The 18,114-nt window shown below is 36.6% G+C and overlaps 1 protein-coding gene across 1 annotated transcript in view; it reads left to right on the top strand.

The window, feature by feature from the left end:
* Positions 1-13,332, top strand: part of PAWR (PRKC, apoptosis, WT1, regulator) — a gene marked incomplete at its 5' end in the record, with an annotated part of 87,848 nt that extends 74,516 nt beyond the window's left edge. Inside the window, 3 exons of the mRNA XM_011981402.1 lie at positions 5,129-5,276; positions 7,332-7,436; positions 12,317-13,332. Of these exons, the coding sequence (XP_011836792.1) occupies positions 5,129-5,276; positions 7,332-7,436; positions 12,317-12,403 (340 nt within the window). The remainder of the gene's footprint in view (positions 1-5,128; positions 5,277-7,331; positions 7,437-12,316) is intronic.
* Between the last annotated feature and the right edge of the window lie 4,782 nt (positions 13,333-18,114).

Genomic DNA, 18,114 nt, shown 5'->3' with positions numbered 1-18,114 from the left:
TATTTTTGGGATGCAGATGATTATTTTATATTGTCATATTGTAAATCCTATAAAAATGGTAGATAAATAAACATACATACCAACATGGGTATGTAATTGTGAATAATATTTGGAGACCCTTGGTTTAAATTCTTCCATAAAATAACTTTCAGGGCCAGGCGTGGTAGCTCAGACTTCTACTCCAAGCACTTTGGGTGGCCAAGGCAGGAAGATTGCTTGAGGCCAGGACTTCAGGACCAGTCTGGGCAACATAGCAAGACCTAACTTCTAAAAAAAAAATTAAGATAAATTAGCGGGCATGGTCGCACATGCAGCTACTCCAGAGGCTGAGGTGGGAAGATTGCTTGAGCCCAGGAATTTGAGTTTACAGTGAGCTATGATTGTCCACTGCACTTCAGTCTGGGCCACAGAGTGAGAACCTGTCTCTCAAAAAAAAAAAAAAAAAAAAATTCAGGTTTCCTGCTTGCTTTTTCACCCTCATATTTATTACTACTCTTAAGTTTACACTCCATGCTTTAGCCATATTGGAGTTCTCTGTTTCTCAAATGGGCTACAGTTTCTAGGTTTTTGCACATTTTTCTCCTCCTTTTTAAGTTTCAACCTTCTCTTAACATAGTGGTACCCAAAGTGTAGTCCTTGAACTGTTTGTTATCAATCTAAGACAAGAAAAGAACTTGAGAATAAGCATTTCACAACTTGAATTGCATTTTGACTTGTCATCATCACATTCAAGTGCATGATCAGTGGATTACTCTGTGAACAGGATATAGAGTTGTTCAAGTGCAGTGGTGAGTTGCATGCTAATCATGCACAGCAGGACTGTTACAATGTGTGACATTTTGAAGTTAGTCATTTGTAACCCTAAAATGTATAAGAATTAAATAAAATGTGGCTGGCTCATGCCTATAATCCCAAAACCAAGGCAGGAGGATAGCTTGAAGCCACAAGTTTGAGACCAGCCTGGTCAACACAGTAAGACACGTCTCTACAAAAAAAAAAAAATTAGCCAGGTATGGTGGCATATGCCTGTAGTCCCAGCTACTTGGGAGGCTAAGGTGGAAGGATCACTTGAGCCCAGGAGTTTTGAAGTTTCAAGGCTGCAGTGAGCCATGATGACACCTCTGTACATCAGCCTGGGTGACGGTGCAAGACCCTGTATCCCCCCGCACCCCCTGCCAAAAAACAAAGCATTTATTTTTAAAATCTCATTAATTTTAATTATTCTTGTCCCGTAAATAATTAAAAAATATATAGTAATTAAAAAATGTAAAACTCTTTTTCATTCTTTTGAATTTTATCTTTTACAAGTAGTAGTTAAATCCTGGAAGCAAAATTTATATTATTTATAAGTCTGATTTACTGATGACAACACAAGCTTTACTGGACTTTATTGATAAAGATACACTTTTTTGAATGCGATAGCAGTAGTAAACCAAATGATGATGATGATGGAAGTAATTTCAAAGAGATACAAATCAAAAGAATTTGTACTAGTTTTCTTGGAAAGTACTATGTGTCTTATGTTTAGTTTTTAGCCATAATTGATGGGCAAAGTGCTAAAACCAAAGTGGGTTGTTTAGAGGTACACTGGCTATTTAAGCAATATAAAATGATCAAAATTTAATTGGTAGTTGTAGGCATGACAGTTGTAGGCATGACATGTTCAAAACCAATTCATCAAATATGTTCAAAACCAAGTTCATTATTTGAAAGAGTATTACAAAGATGACTGGAGCAGATGTTCAGGATTTCACATGTAATCATTAGTATTTTTGGGGTTTCTGATAGTCTCACTTGAGGTTGCTAACATTAAAAAAAAATGCATACAAATGACAAGATAAAATATGTTTGCTTGGAAATGCTGGATGAATCTGTAGTAAAGAAGATAGTTCCTGTACCGTACCACTTTCCAGCAACACCATAGCTTGATGTATTTAGGGACAGGATGGTGATATGGAAAACTAACTCTCAGACAAATAAGGATAGCAAAGGAATTTTTGTTACAATTTGATGAACACATTGGTTTTGCTAACATAGGAAGTTCACCTTCATTGCTGACAAATATAGCTTGCTCTAAACTATATAACACTTGCAAAGGGTTACAGTATCAGCAAATGTGGTTTGGAGTTTTGCTTTACTTTTGTAGGAGTATCTTCTAATTATGCAGGCACAGTGATAAGAAAAACATGCTGAAGCTTGTACCAGAATGTAAATTGGTGTCCTGCTTCTTTCATTGAGAAAGTCTTGCTTTGTCAGCTGAACTAAATGGTGTTCTTGCTATATCAGCTGAATTCACAGTATAGTTCACTAAAAGTGTGAATTATTAAACACTAATTCATTAAATTTGAGGTTTCTAAAAAATTAGATACTGTAGTTTGGGAGTTAGCTGATCAACTGTTATCAGATGCTAGGGTGTACATTGTCTTCAAAGCAACCTTTTCAGTCAAGAGTATTCGAACTTTGGGATGAACTCTTGGTGTTTTTGCAAGATAAACCAGTTTGGTCCCCAGCTTTTCAAATATGTGAGTTAGACTTATTGTCTGATAGCCTCATTCTTTGTTTATTTTTTAAGTGATCTTAGCTTTCCATGCAAAGAAGGAATTTCAGTCAGCCGGGCTCAGTGGCTCATGCTGTAATCCCTGCACTTTGGGAGGCCGGGGCAGGTGGATCACGAGGTCAGGAGCTCAAGGCCAGCCTGGCTAACGTGGTGAAACCCTGTCTCTACTAAAAATAGAAAAATTAGGCCGGACGCAGTGGCTCATGCCTGTAATCTCAGCACTTTGGGAGGCTGAGGCAGGCAGATCACAAGGTCAGGAGATCGAGACCATCCTGGCTAACAGGGTGAAACCGTGTCTCTACTAAAAGATACAAAAAATTAGCCGGGCATGGTGGCAGGTGCTGGTAGTCCCAGCTACTCGGGAGGCTGAGGCGGGAGAATGGCGTGAACCCAGGAAGTGGAGGTTGCAGTGAGCCCAGAAGGCTTTTCAATGGCAGATAAGATCAGATGACAAAAAGGAAAGTTGGATATTTGAGGAGAAAGTTACCTTAGCTTGTTATAAATGGTAAAACAATATAGTAACAACTATCAGTAAAGCAGATGGTGATCTTGATACTGCACATTTGAAAAAGTTACAATCAAATACCTTAGACATTTGATACGACACTTTTATTTTCTATCACAAGAAAATCCATGGGTAAGAAATTCATAGATGAGGAATCAATTTTTTAAAACCAGAAGTCACTTTAGATTTAACTGTAAATTTGCTGGATAAATTATTGGAAATGGATACAAGTCAGTAAAGGATTGAAAACAAATTTTGAAAAGCAAATTTTCTGCATTTGAGACAAAAAGTTTATAAAAATGAATGTCCAAGCTTGTTGAAATTGCATTAAAATCACTCCTATTTCTGTCATTTGAGACTGTTTTCTCTGAGTGCTATTAAAACACAGAAGTAGTTTAGATATACATTATTCCTTGTTGAGTAGCATTGCCATCAGTCCAACATAGATTAATTAACAAATGTGGTAACTGGCTTTCAAGATAGCCTCCAGTGAACCGTACCTCCTAATGTTTGCACCGTGTATAATCATCTCACACAATATACCAGGTTGATATGTGTGAACAATAGAATAAGGTCAGTGTGATAGTATGTCCCTTTTGAGGTTGCGTTATGACAGACACTGCAGCTTCTGTCTCAGTTGTTCTGTCACTTTGTCTCTGGAAGCCAGCTGCCATGTGGTGAACAGGCCAGTGGAGAGGCCAACATAGTGAGGAACTGAGGCCGTTGTCATCAGTCATGTGAGTGAGCTTAGAAGCAGATTCTCCAGCCCAGTTAAGCCTTCAGATGACTGAAGTCCCCAACCAACATCTTGATTAAAAGCTCATGAGAAGCCCTGAATCATAATCACCCACCTAAGCTGCTTCTAAATTCCTGACCAATGGGAACTTTGAGATAAGAAATGTGTGTAAGTTTGGGGGTAATTTTTAATGGAGTAATAATACGGCAAACAAGAAGCAAACTCATTTGTTACATTAAAAACTTTAAATACTGACATATGTGCTGTTCAGAGGGCATGAATTGGTGTTTAAGGAATCGCTGTTTTAGTTACAACTTTTGATTAAATTAAAATTATAGCATGACAAAATTATCAGTGTGCTAGCAATTTTCTGTATTAATTGCCTGTATGCATACTTACAGTGGAGAATTTGCACTTTATGTAATTCTTTTCTTTTTTTCTATTTATAATTTTGTGGGTCTGAGTCTAATGAAACATTTGGACTTATGACCTTTTTAACTTTTACTTTTCCAGCAGTTCATTTTAATTTTACTTTTTAAAAGTGTTGGTCCATGAAAGATTGGAATTTTGAAGAAGGAAAGTGGTTTTTCAACACAGATAGTCTGGGAGATCTAGGCCAGGCGCAGTGCTCACTCCTGTAATCCTAGCACTTTGGGAGGCCAAGGTGGGTGGATTGCTTGAGGCCAAGAGTTTGAGACCAGTCTGGGCAACATGGTGAAACCCCATCTCTGGAAAAAAAATACAAAATAATTTACCCGGTGTAGTGGCGGCCACATACCTGTAGTCCCAGCTACTCAGGAAGCTGAGATGGGAGGATCGCTTGAGCCCAGGAAGTCAAAGCTGTGGTGAGCTGTGATTGCACCACTGCACTCCAGTCTGGGTGACAAGAGTGAGACCCCATCTGAAAAAAATCTGGGAGATCTGTCCTATCATAGTTCTCATAATATCCATCACTGACCTTGTTTTACTGATCATGTTGCTTTATTTGTTATTAGTTATATTCCCTTTTAACCAAAAGCTCTATCAAGGGCAGAGTCCACATTTGTGTTCGCTGTTACATCTTCAGCATCCAGAACAGTGTTCATTACTTAACACCTACTCAGTCATTACTTAACACCTACTCAGTAGATAATGGTTGAAAGAATTAATGCTACTTTTACACTTTTTCATTGTGTTGGAATAATGATTAACTTCTACAGTTAGAAATAAGTTGCTACTATAGCCATATGTCCTTGGGGAATGTTAATTTTTTTAAGCTGAATAGAAAATATTCTTGGTGTTTTTCTTACTGAATACTAGGGATCTTAATAAAATGTTTATATTTCCACAGCACAACCAGTGTCTCTGAAGAAGATGTCTCAAGTAGATATTCTCGAACAGATAGAAGTGGGTTCCCTAGATACAACAGGGATGCAAATGTTTCAGGTAATCTGGTTTCAAGTAGCACACTGGAAAAGAAAATTGAAGATCTTGAAAAGGTATGGATTATAAGTTAGTTAAGATTGATAAAATTAATATACCATTAGAATTCTTTTGTTTCATAGCAGCTGAGCGAGAAAGGAAATAATATTCCTTAATATTTAATATGTGCGCTTCTATTCTGCCAAGTGTTACCTTTAATATATTAAAAGTCTTTGTTTTTGAAGTGGTTAGAAGCCTGAGCTGGCAAATATATACTACTGTGTATTTATTATATTGTCTGAATAGATTTTCATTTGTCACTTCAGAAATTACAGGAGTAAATCTGAATTAGGCCCATCTTTGATGTTTGAAACAATTTTGTGTAAGAATATGCCTGTTTAAAAGTGTCTTTCTGTACAAGTCAGATGACTATTGGCATAAATTTATTAACTGTAGGGTCTCAGGTTTGTGCCACTGACATTCAACCCCTAAAATTAGCAATGGTGTTGAATACTTTTGTAATTGTTGAAAATGTGTTTTGTTTTACTTGAGATTATTCTCTATATTATTAAAGATCTCATTTATATGTTACATAAAGAAATTTCATTTTTAAAACTTGTTTCTATTTTATAATATTTATGATTATTTTGAGGTCACATTTCTAAGCTTTAACAACAGTTTCTTCTTGGAATTGTTATTTCATAATTTTATTTATTATTTATCTATTTATTTTTGAGACAGAGTTTCGCTCTTGTCACCCAGGCTGGAGTACAATGGCGCAGTCTTGGCTCACTGCAACCTCCACTTCCTAGGTTCAAGCGATTCTTCTGCCTCAGCCTCCCAAGTAGCTGGGATTACAGGCATGCACCACCATGCCCGGCTAATTTTTTTTTTGTATTTTTAGTAGAGACAGAGTTTCACCATGTTGGTAAGGCTGGTCTTGAATTCCTAACCTCAGGTGATACATCCGCCTCAGCTTCCTAAAGTGCTGGAATTACAGGTGGGAGCCACTCTGCCCAGGCTATTATTTCATAATTTTAAATTTAAAACTTTAGTAATATGCAATCTACTAGTTTTGAAGGGAGTTGCCCATGAGTTCCACAAGAGTTTGGATTGAATTGCTAGTAGTTGGCAGCAGCTAAGGGATATGAATGGTTGATTGCTCTCTAGGAGGTTTAGGAGGAAAGAAGCCAAGTTCTGGGTAAGGCCTTTTGAGCTCTGCTTCCCTTTTGCCCCCAAGGTGGCTGAGCAAGTCCAATGCCTTGGATTCTAAATAAGATTTCTTTGCAAAAGGTATTGCATTGTTTAAAGAAAAAAATATTAAAAGTCAGTAATCTACTTTAGTTCCTTCTTTTTATCCATTATCAGTTAACTGGCAGAGCCAGAAGTAAAACTAGGATAATTGTTTTTCTGTTTAGAATTTCTATTGGGCCATCTCCTTTTCTTAAACCTTGTATTTTTAATAAAAATTAATTTTGAATTATTTCAAACAAGATACCCATTAAAGAATAAGGTAGTTCATAACTTACAGTGGTGATAAGCTAAAGAAGTTAAATCACAGGTCGGGCACGGTGCCTCACGCCTGTAATCCCAGCATTTTGGGAGGCTGAGGCAGGCAGATCACTTGAGGTCAGGATTTCAAGACCAGCCTGGCCAACATGGCAAAACCCCATCTCTACTAAAAACATGAAAATTACCCAGGCATGGTGGCGTGCACCTGTAATTCCAGCTACTTGGGAGGCTGAGGCAGGAGAATTGCTTGAACCCAGGAGGCAGAGGTTGCAGTGAGCCGAGATAGTGCCATTGCACTCCAGTCTAGGTGACAAGAGCGAAACACTGTCACACATACATACACACTCACATGAAGTTAAATCATTGAGTCTATTACATTAGTTTTGTTAAAGACTTGTATAAACATAGCTTTACTCAGGAGCATCCTAACAGCTCCTATATTCCCCTCATTCTCCTTTTGTGGTGGGATCTTTGTTCCTTCACCAAATATTTTAAGGAATTCATTGGAAATCTTCATGTATGTAAGATATTTTACCAAACTTGGCAGATATATGCCATTTAGGAATATTACAAATAACCAATTACTTCCTAATTACTGTTTTTTAAATTGTGTCTACCAGGAAGTAGTACGAGAAAGACAAGAAAACCTAAGACTTGTGAGACTGATGCAAGATAAAGAGGAAATGATTGGAAAACTCAAAGAAGAAATTGATTTATTAAATAGAGTAAGTATTTCACCATATTTCAGGTTTAGAGGGGTTTTTTTTTTCAATTCGATGAAAGTATATAAATATGAAGAAATTATTAATTGCATTATTCACTTTGTTCTTTTGTTAGTGAAATAATAATTAGTAAGAAGTATCATTTTCTTCCAAAAACTGATTTCCTTTGGGCAGTTACCAGTTTAGCTCACTTAATTTTATTCTTTCGGAGGTAGACTGATTTATGGATTTGTTCTGTGTTTTGTTAAAGTCTGGAGGTGACAGGCGCTTTGTCACCACCATACATAAGAGCACTGGCAGAGAGTTGCCTCAAGAAATAACTAAAATAGGCCAGGCGCGGTGGCTCACACCTGTAATCTCAGCACTTTGGGAGGCCGAGGAGGGCAGATCTCCTGAGGCCAGGAGTTGGAGACCAGCCTGGTCAACATGGTGAAACCCCAACTCTACTAAAAATGTGAAAAATTAGCTGGGCATGGTGGTGGGTACCTGTAATCTCAACTACTCAGAAGGTTGAGGCAGGAGTATCGCTTGATCTCGGGAGGCGGAGGTTGCCGTGAGCCAAGATTGTGCCACCGCACTCCAGCCTGGGTAACAAGAGTAAGACTCTGTCCCCCCCCCACAAAAAGAAAAAGTAAAATTGGTACTCTTTATTATTATTATTATTGTTATTGTTAATTATTTATTTATTTATTTTGAGATGGAGTCTCTCTCTGTTGCCCAGGCTGGAGTTCAGTGGTGCGATCTCAGCTCACTGTAGCCCCCACCTCCCAGGTTCAAGTGATTCTCCTGCTTCAGCCTCCCGAGTAGCTGGGACTACAGGCACGTGCCACCACTCCTGGCCAATTATTGTATTTTTAGGAGAGATGGGGTTTCACCATGTTGGCCAGGCTGATCTCGAACTCCTGACCTCAAGTGATCTGCCTTCTTCGGCCTCCCAAAGTGTTGGGATTACAGGCGTGAACCACTGTGCCTGGCCCTGAAATTGGTACTTTATCACTATAAGAAATTCCAGATGTCTGTGTATCTTCACTTTTTTTCTCCAGTTGTACTTAATGCATCCCCAACTTTAGGTTTAGCCTTAGCCCTATATTCTTTGTAGCTAACTCTGCTTTTTGTTTTCAGCCCCAGAATTTATTTGCTAGAAGCAGTTGTAATTGCTTATTAGGTAACAGTGATGAGAAGAGACTCCATAATTTTGCCTTTTAGAAGGCTTTTGGCTAAGATTGAGGAAAGAATAAGTCTGCTTCCGGGAAAACTGTAGCAAATCCACTATCCAGTCTCAACTCCAACCATGAAAGGAGAAAAAAGAGAGAGGCTTCATCATATGCCGACTTGTTCTAATAAAGCTCTGAGGCATTAACTATAGGTTGTATATGAGGACAGTGGAACTCAGAATTTAACTTGCTCAAAGTCATATAGAGTAATCAGCTGAGCCAGTATTTGACTTCAGGTATTTTAAGTCTTTCTACTTTTTGTGGACTGCTTTTCATCTTTGGTTCCAATACAAGTACTCCTATGGCTGGGCGTGGTGGCTCACGCCTGTAATCACAGCACTTTGGAAGGCTGAGGTGGGCGGATCACAAGGTCAGGAGATCAAGAGCATCCTGGCTAACACGGTGAAATCCCGTCTCCACTGAAAATACAGAAAATTAGCCGGGCGTGGTGATGGGCGCCTCTAGTCCCAGCTACTCGGGAGGCTGAGGCAGAAGAATGGCGTGAACCCGAGAGGCAGAGCTTGCAGTGAACCAAGACACACCACTGCACTCCAGCCTGGACAAAAATGCGAGACTCCCATCTCAAAATACAAGTACTCCTATATTGGTGTTAGAATTTGATCTAAGAAATTCTAAATTAAAAAAATTTAAAAATGTTAAATTAAAAAAAAATATTTACTTTGTATTTTAGATACGGGGGGTACATGTGCAGATTTGTTAACATGGGAGTATTGTGTGATTATGAGGTTTGGAATACAGATCCCATCACCCTGGTAGTGAGCATAATACCTGACAGGTAACTTTTTTTAACCTATGCCACCTTCCTCTGCCCTTTAGTAGTCCACAGTGTCTGTTGTTCCCATATTTGTATCCATGTGTGCTTAGTGTAAGCTCTCACTTGTAAGCTCCCGCTTACAAGTGAGAACATGCAGTGTTTGGTTTCCTGTTTTTGAGTTAATTTGCTTAGGATTCTGGCCTCCACCTCTATCCATGTTGCTGCAGAGGACATGATTTCATTATTTTTTGTGGCTTTATACTATGCCATGACATATATGTACCACATTTTCTTCATTTAATCTACCATTGATGGACACTTGGGTTGATTACATATCTTTGATATTGTGAATGGTGCAGCAGTGAACATACACATTCATATGTCTTTTTGATAGAAAGATTCATTTTCTTTTGGTATATAGACAGTAATGGGATTGATGGGTCTAGTGATAGTTCTGTTTTAAGTTCTTTGAAAAATCTCCAAACTGCTTGTTACGGTGGCTGGACTAATTTATATTCCCACCACGGTGTATAAGCATTCTCTTTTCTCTGCAGCCTCACCAGCATCTGTTGTCTTTTAACTTTTTACTAACAGCAATTTTTGACTGGCTAATCAAGTTGACACTTCATATTAACCGTCACAACTGCTGTGAGTTGGTATCTCGTGATTTTGACTTGCATTTCTCTGGTTAGTGATACTGAGTATTTTTTCATGTTTCTTGGCCGCTTGTATGTCTTCTTTTTGTTTTGTGTTTTTGTTTTGTTTTTGTTTTTTGAGACAGAGTCTTCCTCTATCACCCAGGCTGGAGTGCAGTGGAGTAATCTCAGCTCACTGCAACCTCTGCCTCCTGAGTTCAAGCGATCCTCCTGCCTTAGCCTCCCAAGTAGCTGGGATTACAAGCATGTGCCACCACGGCCATCTAATTTTTGTATTTTTAGTGGAGATGGGGTTTCACCATGTGTTGGCCTGACTGGTCTGACCTCAAGTGATCTGCTCGACTCAGCCTCCCAAAGTGCTGGGATTACAGGTGTGAGGGATTACATACACCCTGCCATATGTCTTCTTTTAAGAAGTGTCTGTTATGTCCTTTGCCCCTTTTTAATGGGATTGTATAGTGTTTTGCTTGTTGATTTAAGTTCCTTGTTGATTCTGGATATTAGACCTTTGTCGGATGCATAGTTTGTGAGTATCTTCTCTGATTCTGTAGGTTATCTGTTTCCGCAAATATTTATTATTATTATTTTTGCTTTATAGTATGCCATGACATATATGTACCACACTTGGGTTGATTCCATGTCTTTGATGTTGTGAATGGCACAGCAGTGAACATACACATGCATATGTCTTTTTGATAGAAGGATTTATTTTCTTTGGGGTGTATAAGCAGACAGGAAAAGTGTTTTTTTTTTTTTTTTTTTGATTACATTATTCTGTTGCTCAGGCCGGAGTGCAGTGGTGCAATCTTGGCTCACTGCAACCTCCGCCTCCTGGGTTCAGGTGATTCTTCTGCCTCAGCCTCCCAAGTAGGTGGGATTACAGGCACGTGCCACCACACCCAGCTAATTTTTTTGTATTTTTAGTAGAGACGGGGTTTCAGCATGTTGGCCAGGCTGGTCTTGAACTCCTGACCTCAAGAGATCCGCCTGCCTCAGCCTCCCAAAGTGCTGGGATTACAGGTGTGAGCCACCACACCCAACCTGTTTCTACAAATATTTTTGATGCCTTTAATGGGTTTGAACTGTCTTAGGCACTGTGGGCCTTAAGAATAATAAAACCCCTGCCTTCATAGAGTTTATAATCTAATAATGGTACATGAATATGTTTTATCATTTAATTCTAAATTTTAGGTAGATTTCAACTGTGGTAATTTTAGAAATCCCATATTTTTTATTGTTTAAACAAATGTTTCCCAACATTATTCATTTAGTTTGTAAATAAATGCAAATTCTGATCTTGTAAATTTTAAAATAATTTACCTAATTATCCAAAGGCAATATATTAAATGTATTAGAAAACTTTTATACTATATAGCAATGATTCAAATTGATTACATCAAACTTTAAACTGCAAGAATAAATCTAAAAATGTCTGCTTTTTTAACAGTAAAGGGTCTGTCTTGAAATAACATTTCTTGTAACTAAAACTTATGGTGAATTTTTTTTAACCAGATGGTTGTGTATTTGGGACAAGGATTAGTATAGGGAAAAAAGAGGTGGATCATATGCTTTTAAAGCTGGAGAGCGAATACTTAATTTAGTGGCTTTGAATTATTTTTAGTGCTAAAACCTTTGCTTCAAAATGTCGTAGAAAAGTCCAACATATAAATTGATCCAGATCAACTCTCTATACTCCAGATCCCCTTTTTTGTAGGCCTCAGTTTTGTCGCCTCCCCAGAGTGTTATCCCCATTGTACACCTTTAAAGATCAGACAAAGTGATAGAAGTGCATCTAGAACTTGTACCTGCACCTTTTGATGCCTAATTTGATACAAGGTTGCAACCTAGGGCTCAATACCACATATGGCTTGCATGGATAGTTTTTTTTTTTCTGCCTCAGTTTTAGGGAAGGGAAGTGGAGTTTAGCTAAAACACTAACTTATTTATGATGATTGAAAATTGGAAGATTCACAATTTTAAAGTTCTGACTTCTGGCTTCCTTAGAAAAACTGAAAGATCTTTAAGAGTTGGCCTATAGACTTGTTATAAGAATGAAGATTTAAGTAATGGATGCTCATTTTTGGTGGGACATATTACATCTAAAGTTGTTTTCAGAGCTTACCCTCATTTCAAAATTAATTGGTTGTATGAATTATTTTTGAATGTATATTAAGTGTTTTCATCTCTCATCAAATATTTTGAAGTATTTTTAAAGTATCTTTTTTTTTTTTTCTTAAGGACCTAGATGACATAGAAGATGAAAATGAACAGCTAAAGCAGGAAAATAAAACTCTTTTGAAAGTTGTTGGTCAGCTGACCAGGTAGAAGATTCAAGACTCAATGAGGAAAAAATATTTTAAACTACTGATTGAATGTTATGGTCAATGCTAGCACAATATTCCTATGCTGCAATACATTAAAATAACTAAGCATGTATATTTATTTCTAGAAAATGGATGTTTGTTTTCAAAATATTTCTTTTTCATTATTGGTTTTAAAAAAAGCATCAACCTTTTATCTCACAAATAAGTAATATCTTTCAGTTATTAAATGATAGGTAATACCTTTTTGGTTTTGTGTGGTATTCAACTAATACATGGTTTAAAGTCACAACCATTTGAATATATTTCATCTTTGGTAGTACCTTTTCTCCCTTAGGAATATACATAGTCTTTGTTTACATGAGTTTAAATACTTTTGGGATATTACCTACACATGCCTTATTACTGATGTGTGCAACCTTTTATGTGTTGATGACTCACTCATAAAGGTTTTTGTCTACTGTCATTTCTTTCCACTTATTCTAAGCATTTAGAGTAATAGAGTCATACTTTTGTGTAACAGTATCCTTTTAAAAGGAAACCTCTTACAAAGTCACTGTCATGTTCTAGTCGATTAAATATAAATTTAAGAGAATACTTGAATTGTGCTATAATAAAAAAATTTACTATTTTGTGTTTGAATATTGAAAAATTGAATCACTTTAACTCCTGAAAAACATACAATTTTAATTTTAATGTAAAATTTCTTATGTAGGTACTACTTTTTTTTTATTGTTCTAAGGTTTGCAAGTGAACATAGGATATTTTAAAAGTTGTTTGTTCTTCAGGCCTGGAAAGTGTACAAAGTCAGTGTAGGAGAAAAAAATCCATATTTTTATTATATTAGCATGCACACTAAAATAAAAACCAAAATGTTATTCATACTTAAAACATTTATACAAAACAATATGTAAGCAGAAATAGTACTAAAATAGTTTTTTCATATGAGAGAATATTCCCCTATTTCAATTTTAAGGAATTTTCTTCCTAGCATTGAAATTTTAAAAACAGAATTACTTCTAAGGAATTATACAAATTTTCTCTTGTATTAAATATTATTATTAGAATTGTTTTTGTATTACATTTTCATGTTAAGAACCCCCCCTTCCCTTAAAATACATTGACATTATGACATTTTTGCTCGATGATTGAATTTCAAATAGCAGTATGATATCCTTTTATCTAGTTAATATGTGAAAGTGGTTTGAATATAGTCAAATCCATTTTGGGTACTCTACTGACTTTTTCCTTCACTTGCCAAGCCCTTTTATTATTCACTGTTAGAAAAATAGAGAAGGTGAGACAGCTGGGGGAAAATGTGGAGTAAATGATAAGTATCAAATGTTGAATTTTTTTTTTTTTTTGGAGACGGAGTCTCATTCTGTTGCCCAGGCTGGAGTATAGTGGCGTGATCTTGGCTAACTGCAAGCTCCGCCTCCTGGGTTCATGCCATTCTCCTGCCTCAGCCTCCCGAGTCACTGCGACTACAGGCACCCGTCATCACGCCCGGCTAATTTCTCTATTTTTAGTAGAGACGGGGTTTTACCGTGTTAGCCAGGATGATCTTGATCTCCTGACCTTGTGATCCGCCCGCCTTGGCCTCCCCAAGTGCTGGGATCACAGGCGTGAGCCACCGCGCCTGGCCCAAATGTTGAATTCTAAAAGTCTCTACATTTACCTAGGGTTGGCTTTCTCCCTTCCCCAATTTAGAAGTTTTGAGCTTGGCCGATCATCAGACTCACTTGAGGAACTTAAAGAAAGAACTCCCTGGCTGTAGCGCCTATGTAGGTTTAGCTTTAGACTCTGGGCTCCAGAATTTTTAAAGGTTATCATCTGAGGTTTCTGATCATAGCCTAGTTTTGAAGCAGCTGCTGCTGTTTCTTTATTCCATTGAAAACCCTGGAATTGACATAATTTTATCTACCAGCATTTCTCCCCTTTTATTTAATAATTAACCTGGTCTCCAGGGCGGTTTTTATATGACCATGTGTGTATTCACTGCTCACGAAAAAGTTTAATGTTAGATTACCAAATTTAATATAGTTGCAGAATTACTGCATAAGGGCTTCCCTTCTTGGAGACTCTTTCCCAGCATGGGAACAGTGATCTGCTGCCCACATGACAGGGTGGTATGCCAGGCATAGTTAGCTGCTTTTGGTTGTGAGGTACTCACCTTTCTTTAGTTACCCTTAGTTATGTGCCACACATGTCCTTATTTCCTAGTTCCTCATCCACACTTTGGATCTTGTGAAAATGCTGTTAGTATCCAACCTTAAAATATATTAGTATGTGGGGTTTTATTAAAAAAATTACTTTGTATTTTCCATTTAATTCATATGTAAATAAAGGAACACTTAATTTCACTTTAAAAAATTATATCAATTAGGCTGGGCGCAATGGCTCACGCCTGTAATCCCAGCACTTTGGGAGGCCGAGGTGGGCGGATCACCAGAGGTTGGGAGTTCGAGACCAGCTTGACCAACATGGAGAAACCCTGACTCTACTAAAAATACAAAATTAGCCGGGCGTGGTGGCGCATGCCTGTAGTCCCGGCCACTTAGGAGGCTGTGGCAGGAGAATCGCTTGAAAACCCAGGAGGCGGAGGTTTTGATGAGCTGAGATTGCACCATTGCACTCCAGCCTGGGCAACAAGAGTGAAATTCTGTCTCACAAAAGAAAAAAAAAATTATTAAATACTTTTAAAGACTGGGCTGTTTAAGAATTTTGGGGGGAACATTTCTAGCAATGATTTATTTTGGCCTTGTTAACATAATGATAGTGTAAAGACAGGAGCCTTACAACTTAGGCAAAGCATTTCACATGCAGTCCTTCTCCCATCTCCTTAAAATACGTATTTATTTTACATACAGAGTTTTACACTAACCATTGAAAAATAAAGTAGGATCTGCTGCAGTTTCCCCTGAAAATTTATAAGAAGTGTTGAGATTGTTAGAAGGTAGATGTTAAGTACATGTGCACTACCCTAAAAGACTTGTCTATTGTCAATAAAGTGATAGTATTTGTGAAATTATTATTCCTGTTCAGAAATACTATTTCTTAAATCTGGGAATTTGTGGCATAATAAAGCACATTCAAAGTTCTAATGTGTTTATGAGCTCATTTTCAAAATAGTAAGTTTGTCACACTTAAAATGAACATGACTTGCTTCCTTGATTTCTGAAATGAATTAATTGAAGATTGCTACAGTAATCTTTATTTCATCTTTCTAGAGTTGTTGGCAATTTTATTATACAACAGTTACCATTAGAGAAGGGGGAAAGGGCTTTTGGGTGTGTATTTGTAGGTACTAAGGGATTTACTAAATATAGTAGATTAGCACTGTCACACTTGTTCAAGTAGTTTCAAATGCAGAAAATTAAGTACCAGAGGCAGGTATGTGGAGCAATGTAGTCTTTTTTTTTTTCTTCAGTGTTTAAAATTTTAAATTGTGGTAGAATCAATGTATTCTTAAGGTGAAAAACCTACCTCGGTTACATGTGGTTTGTGTTTTCTGGATTAATCTGGATTTTATAATTAGAAATAAAAGTGTAAGATTTTGAATCCAGTTAATAATTTCTTGAAAATAATACAAAAAAAGTCAGTGTAATAGAGAAGCATTCATATATTCAACACCGTAAGACAAAACAGCAGAGACCTTGGATTTGATAATTGATCTGATACCCTGGACAGTATTCATATGTACAATGATAGGTCTCTTTGGGATTTTTTTTTTGTGCATATGTGTGTAGTTTTATGGTTCTGAGTTGGTGACAGTAAGTTCCATGCAGTGCTGGCATTTATTTAATAACTATTCATGATACTGTTAATAACTTGTTATAGGATTCAGGCATATATTTTCAGCATAAGAAGCCAAACACAACAACTTGTCATTGGAGGGAATATATTAAGTGAGAAAAACATTCAGGAATCAGAACTTTAACATGTTAAAAGTTAGTGCTAAACATGGTCATAATTGGGTCTGAACCTATCCTGATATGTAACCATAAAGCTTGACTTTTGCATTGGAACTGTGCTGTCATTAATAAAGGATATCCCATGGGATTGTAATTGTAATCCCAATTACAATCTAAGATTGCAATTGTTACTATCTGAGAAGTAGTGTGACACCTTTCTTTTGTTGTTACATTAAGCTGAAAACATAATACTAAGAGACAACTAACAGTTTGCTTATCAGGCACATCAACTAAGGCACCTTGCCCCATGCTAAGTTTCTCCTGGATATATGGAAGTTGGTTGTTTCCCAGTTCAAAAACTTGCTAAGAAAACCTGAGCCCATATTGTTTTTATTTTCTTAGCTAGAATCTCGTAGCATGTGTCATATCCTTATCCCCACTAAAAATAACTACATCTATGTGAGAGGAATATTGTTTGTGGGAGCTGTATTAAATACTATTATAGGTGTTACAGAATCTTTAAATAAATGGACATGGACCAACCTTCCATCTTAGTGTATGATCTATATAGTACATGTCAGTAGCAGAAAATGCAGTCTTAGTTAGCATTAGCCTGTCTAATCTGAATAGTTTACTCAAAAGTACTTCTTTGTGTTAATTATGCAGCCATTGTTTTTAGATCTAGTTAACAGATTCTGTTTAATGTGCTGCAACATTTACTGAATGGTGGAGTGAAAGAACTGATGCATATTGGGAAATATCTTGCCATTTTTTAAAGATAATGTTACATTAGGAAAAGAACACTTTTAAGGAATTTATAGCAGTGATGAAATGAATTCAGTCTGTATCAGATAACACCAAACTTGATGGTATTTAAATGTGACTTCAAGTTAGTATTTCTGTATATATTATTGATTACTGGTTTGTTTTTAGATATGTAAGTCTGTTCTGATCTACAGTTCACATATTGACAGTTGCTCTGGTAATAATAGAATGTTAGTGATGATCATTTGGTGAATGTTGATTAAGTGCCTGTGTTTTGTTTTGTTTCCTCCTCTGGATACCAAATAGGTGTATGTTACTTTTCTGGTGAACTTATTTCTTGGAAGATTTGGCTATGCTATTCAGGGTTTTTATTCTTATGTTTTTCTTCTAAATTTAAGTAGCATTCTGCTGCTACCATATTAAAGCTAAAATTTAACTTTTGTTGAAGAATCAGCTAATCAGGTAATCCAAATATTTGCAGAAAAACATCTGGATAATTTATTGAACACATTAGTATTGTGTAGACAGCTTTGATTATTCCCATTGCATAGGTTTTTAATGTGGAATAGTCAGCTTAATATAGATTCACTTTTAATTTGTCTGTATAAAGTAATACTCAATAAAAATTTTTTCATTTATTTTTCAGCAGTGGTTTTTTTTTCTTCCTATACTATCAGTAAAATCCTGACCATGAGTTTTACTTTTGAAGCTAAAGGGTAATTCTGGTAATCTAATTAACTTATATACCTCTTACAGAAACCATATGCAGCACTTTTAAAATCTTTATTTGGTATATTATTTTAGGTGGACAATGATTTAAGACTCAAAGCCATCATGTTAAGGTCTAAATACATTAATGGTGGGGTTTCTCGAATAAATGAGGAAGTGCACAAAAGTTCAGCCTGACTGAAAATCCTATTGTGTTTTAAAACTACATGAATAATTTCTTAATTCAAAATCGTAACTATTATAAACTAAATCTGATGGTGTCCAAAGAATTTCAGGTCCTTCAAAGTTTGTAAAATATAAGTAGGGC

Source organism: Mandrillus leucophaeus, unplaced genomic scaffold (assembly GCF_000951045.1).
Source record: "Mandrillus leucophaeus isolate KB7577 unplaced genomic scaffold, Mleu.le_1.0 Scaffold225, whole genome shotgun sequence".
Classification (NCBI taxonomy): domain Eukaryota; kingdom Metazoa; phylum Chordata; class Mammalia; order Primates; family Cercopithecidae; genus Mandrillus; species Mandrillus leucophaeus.
This window is presented reverse-complemented; position numbering and strand designations above follow the sequence as displayed.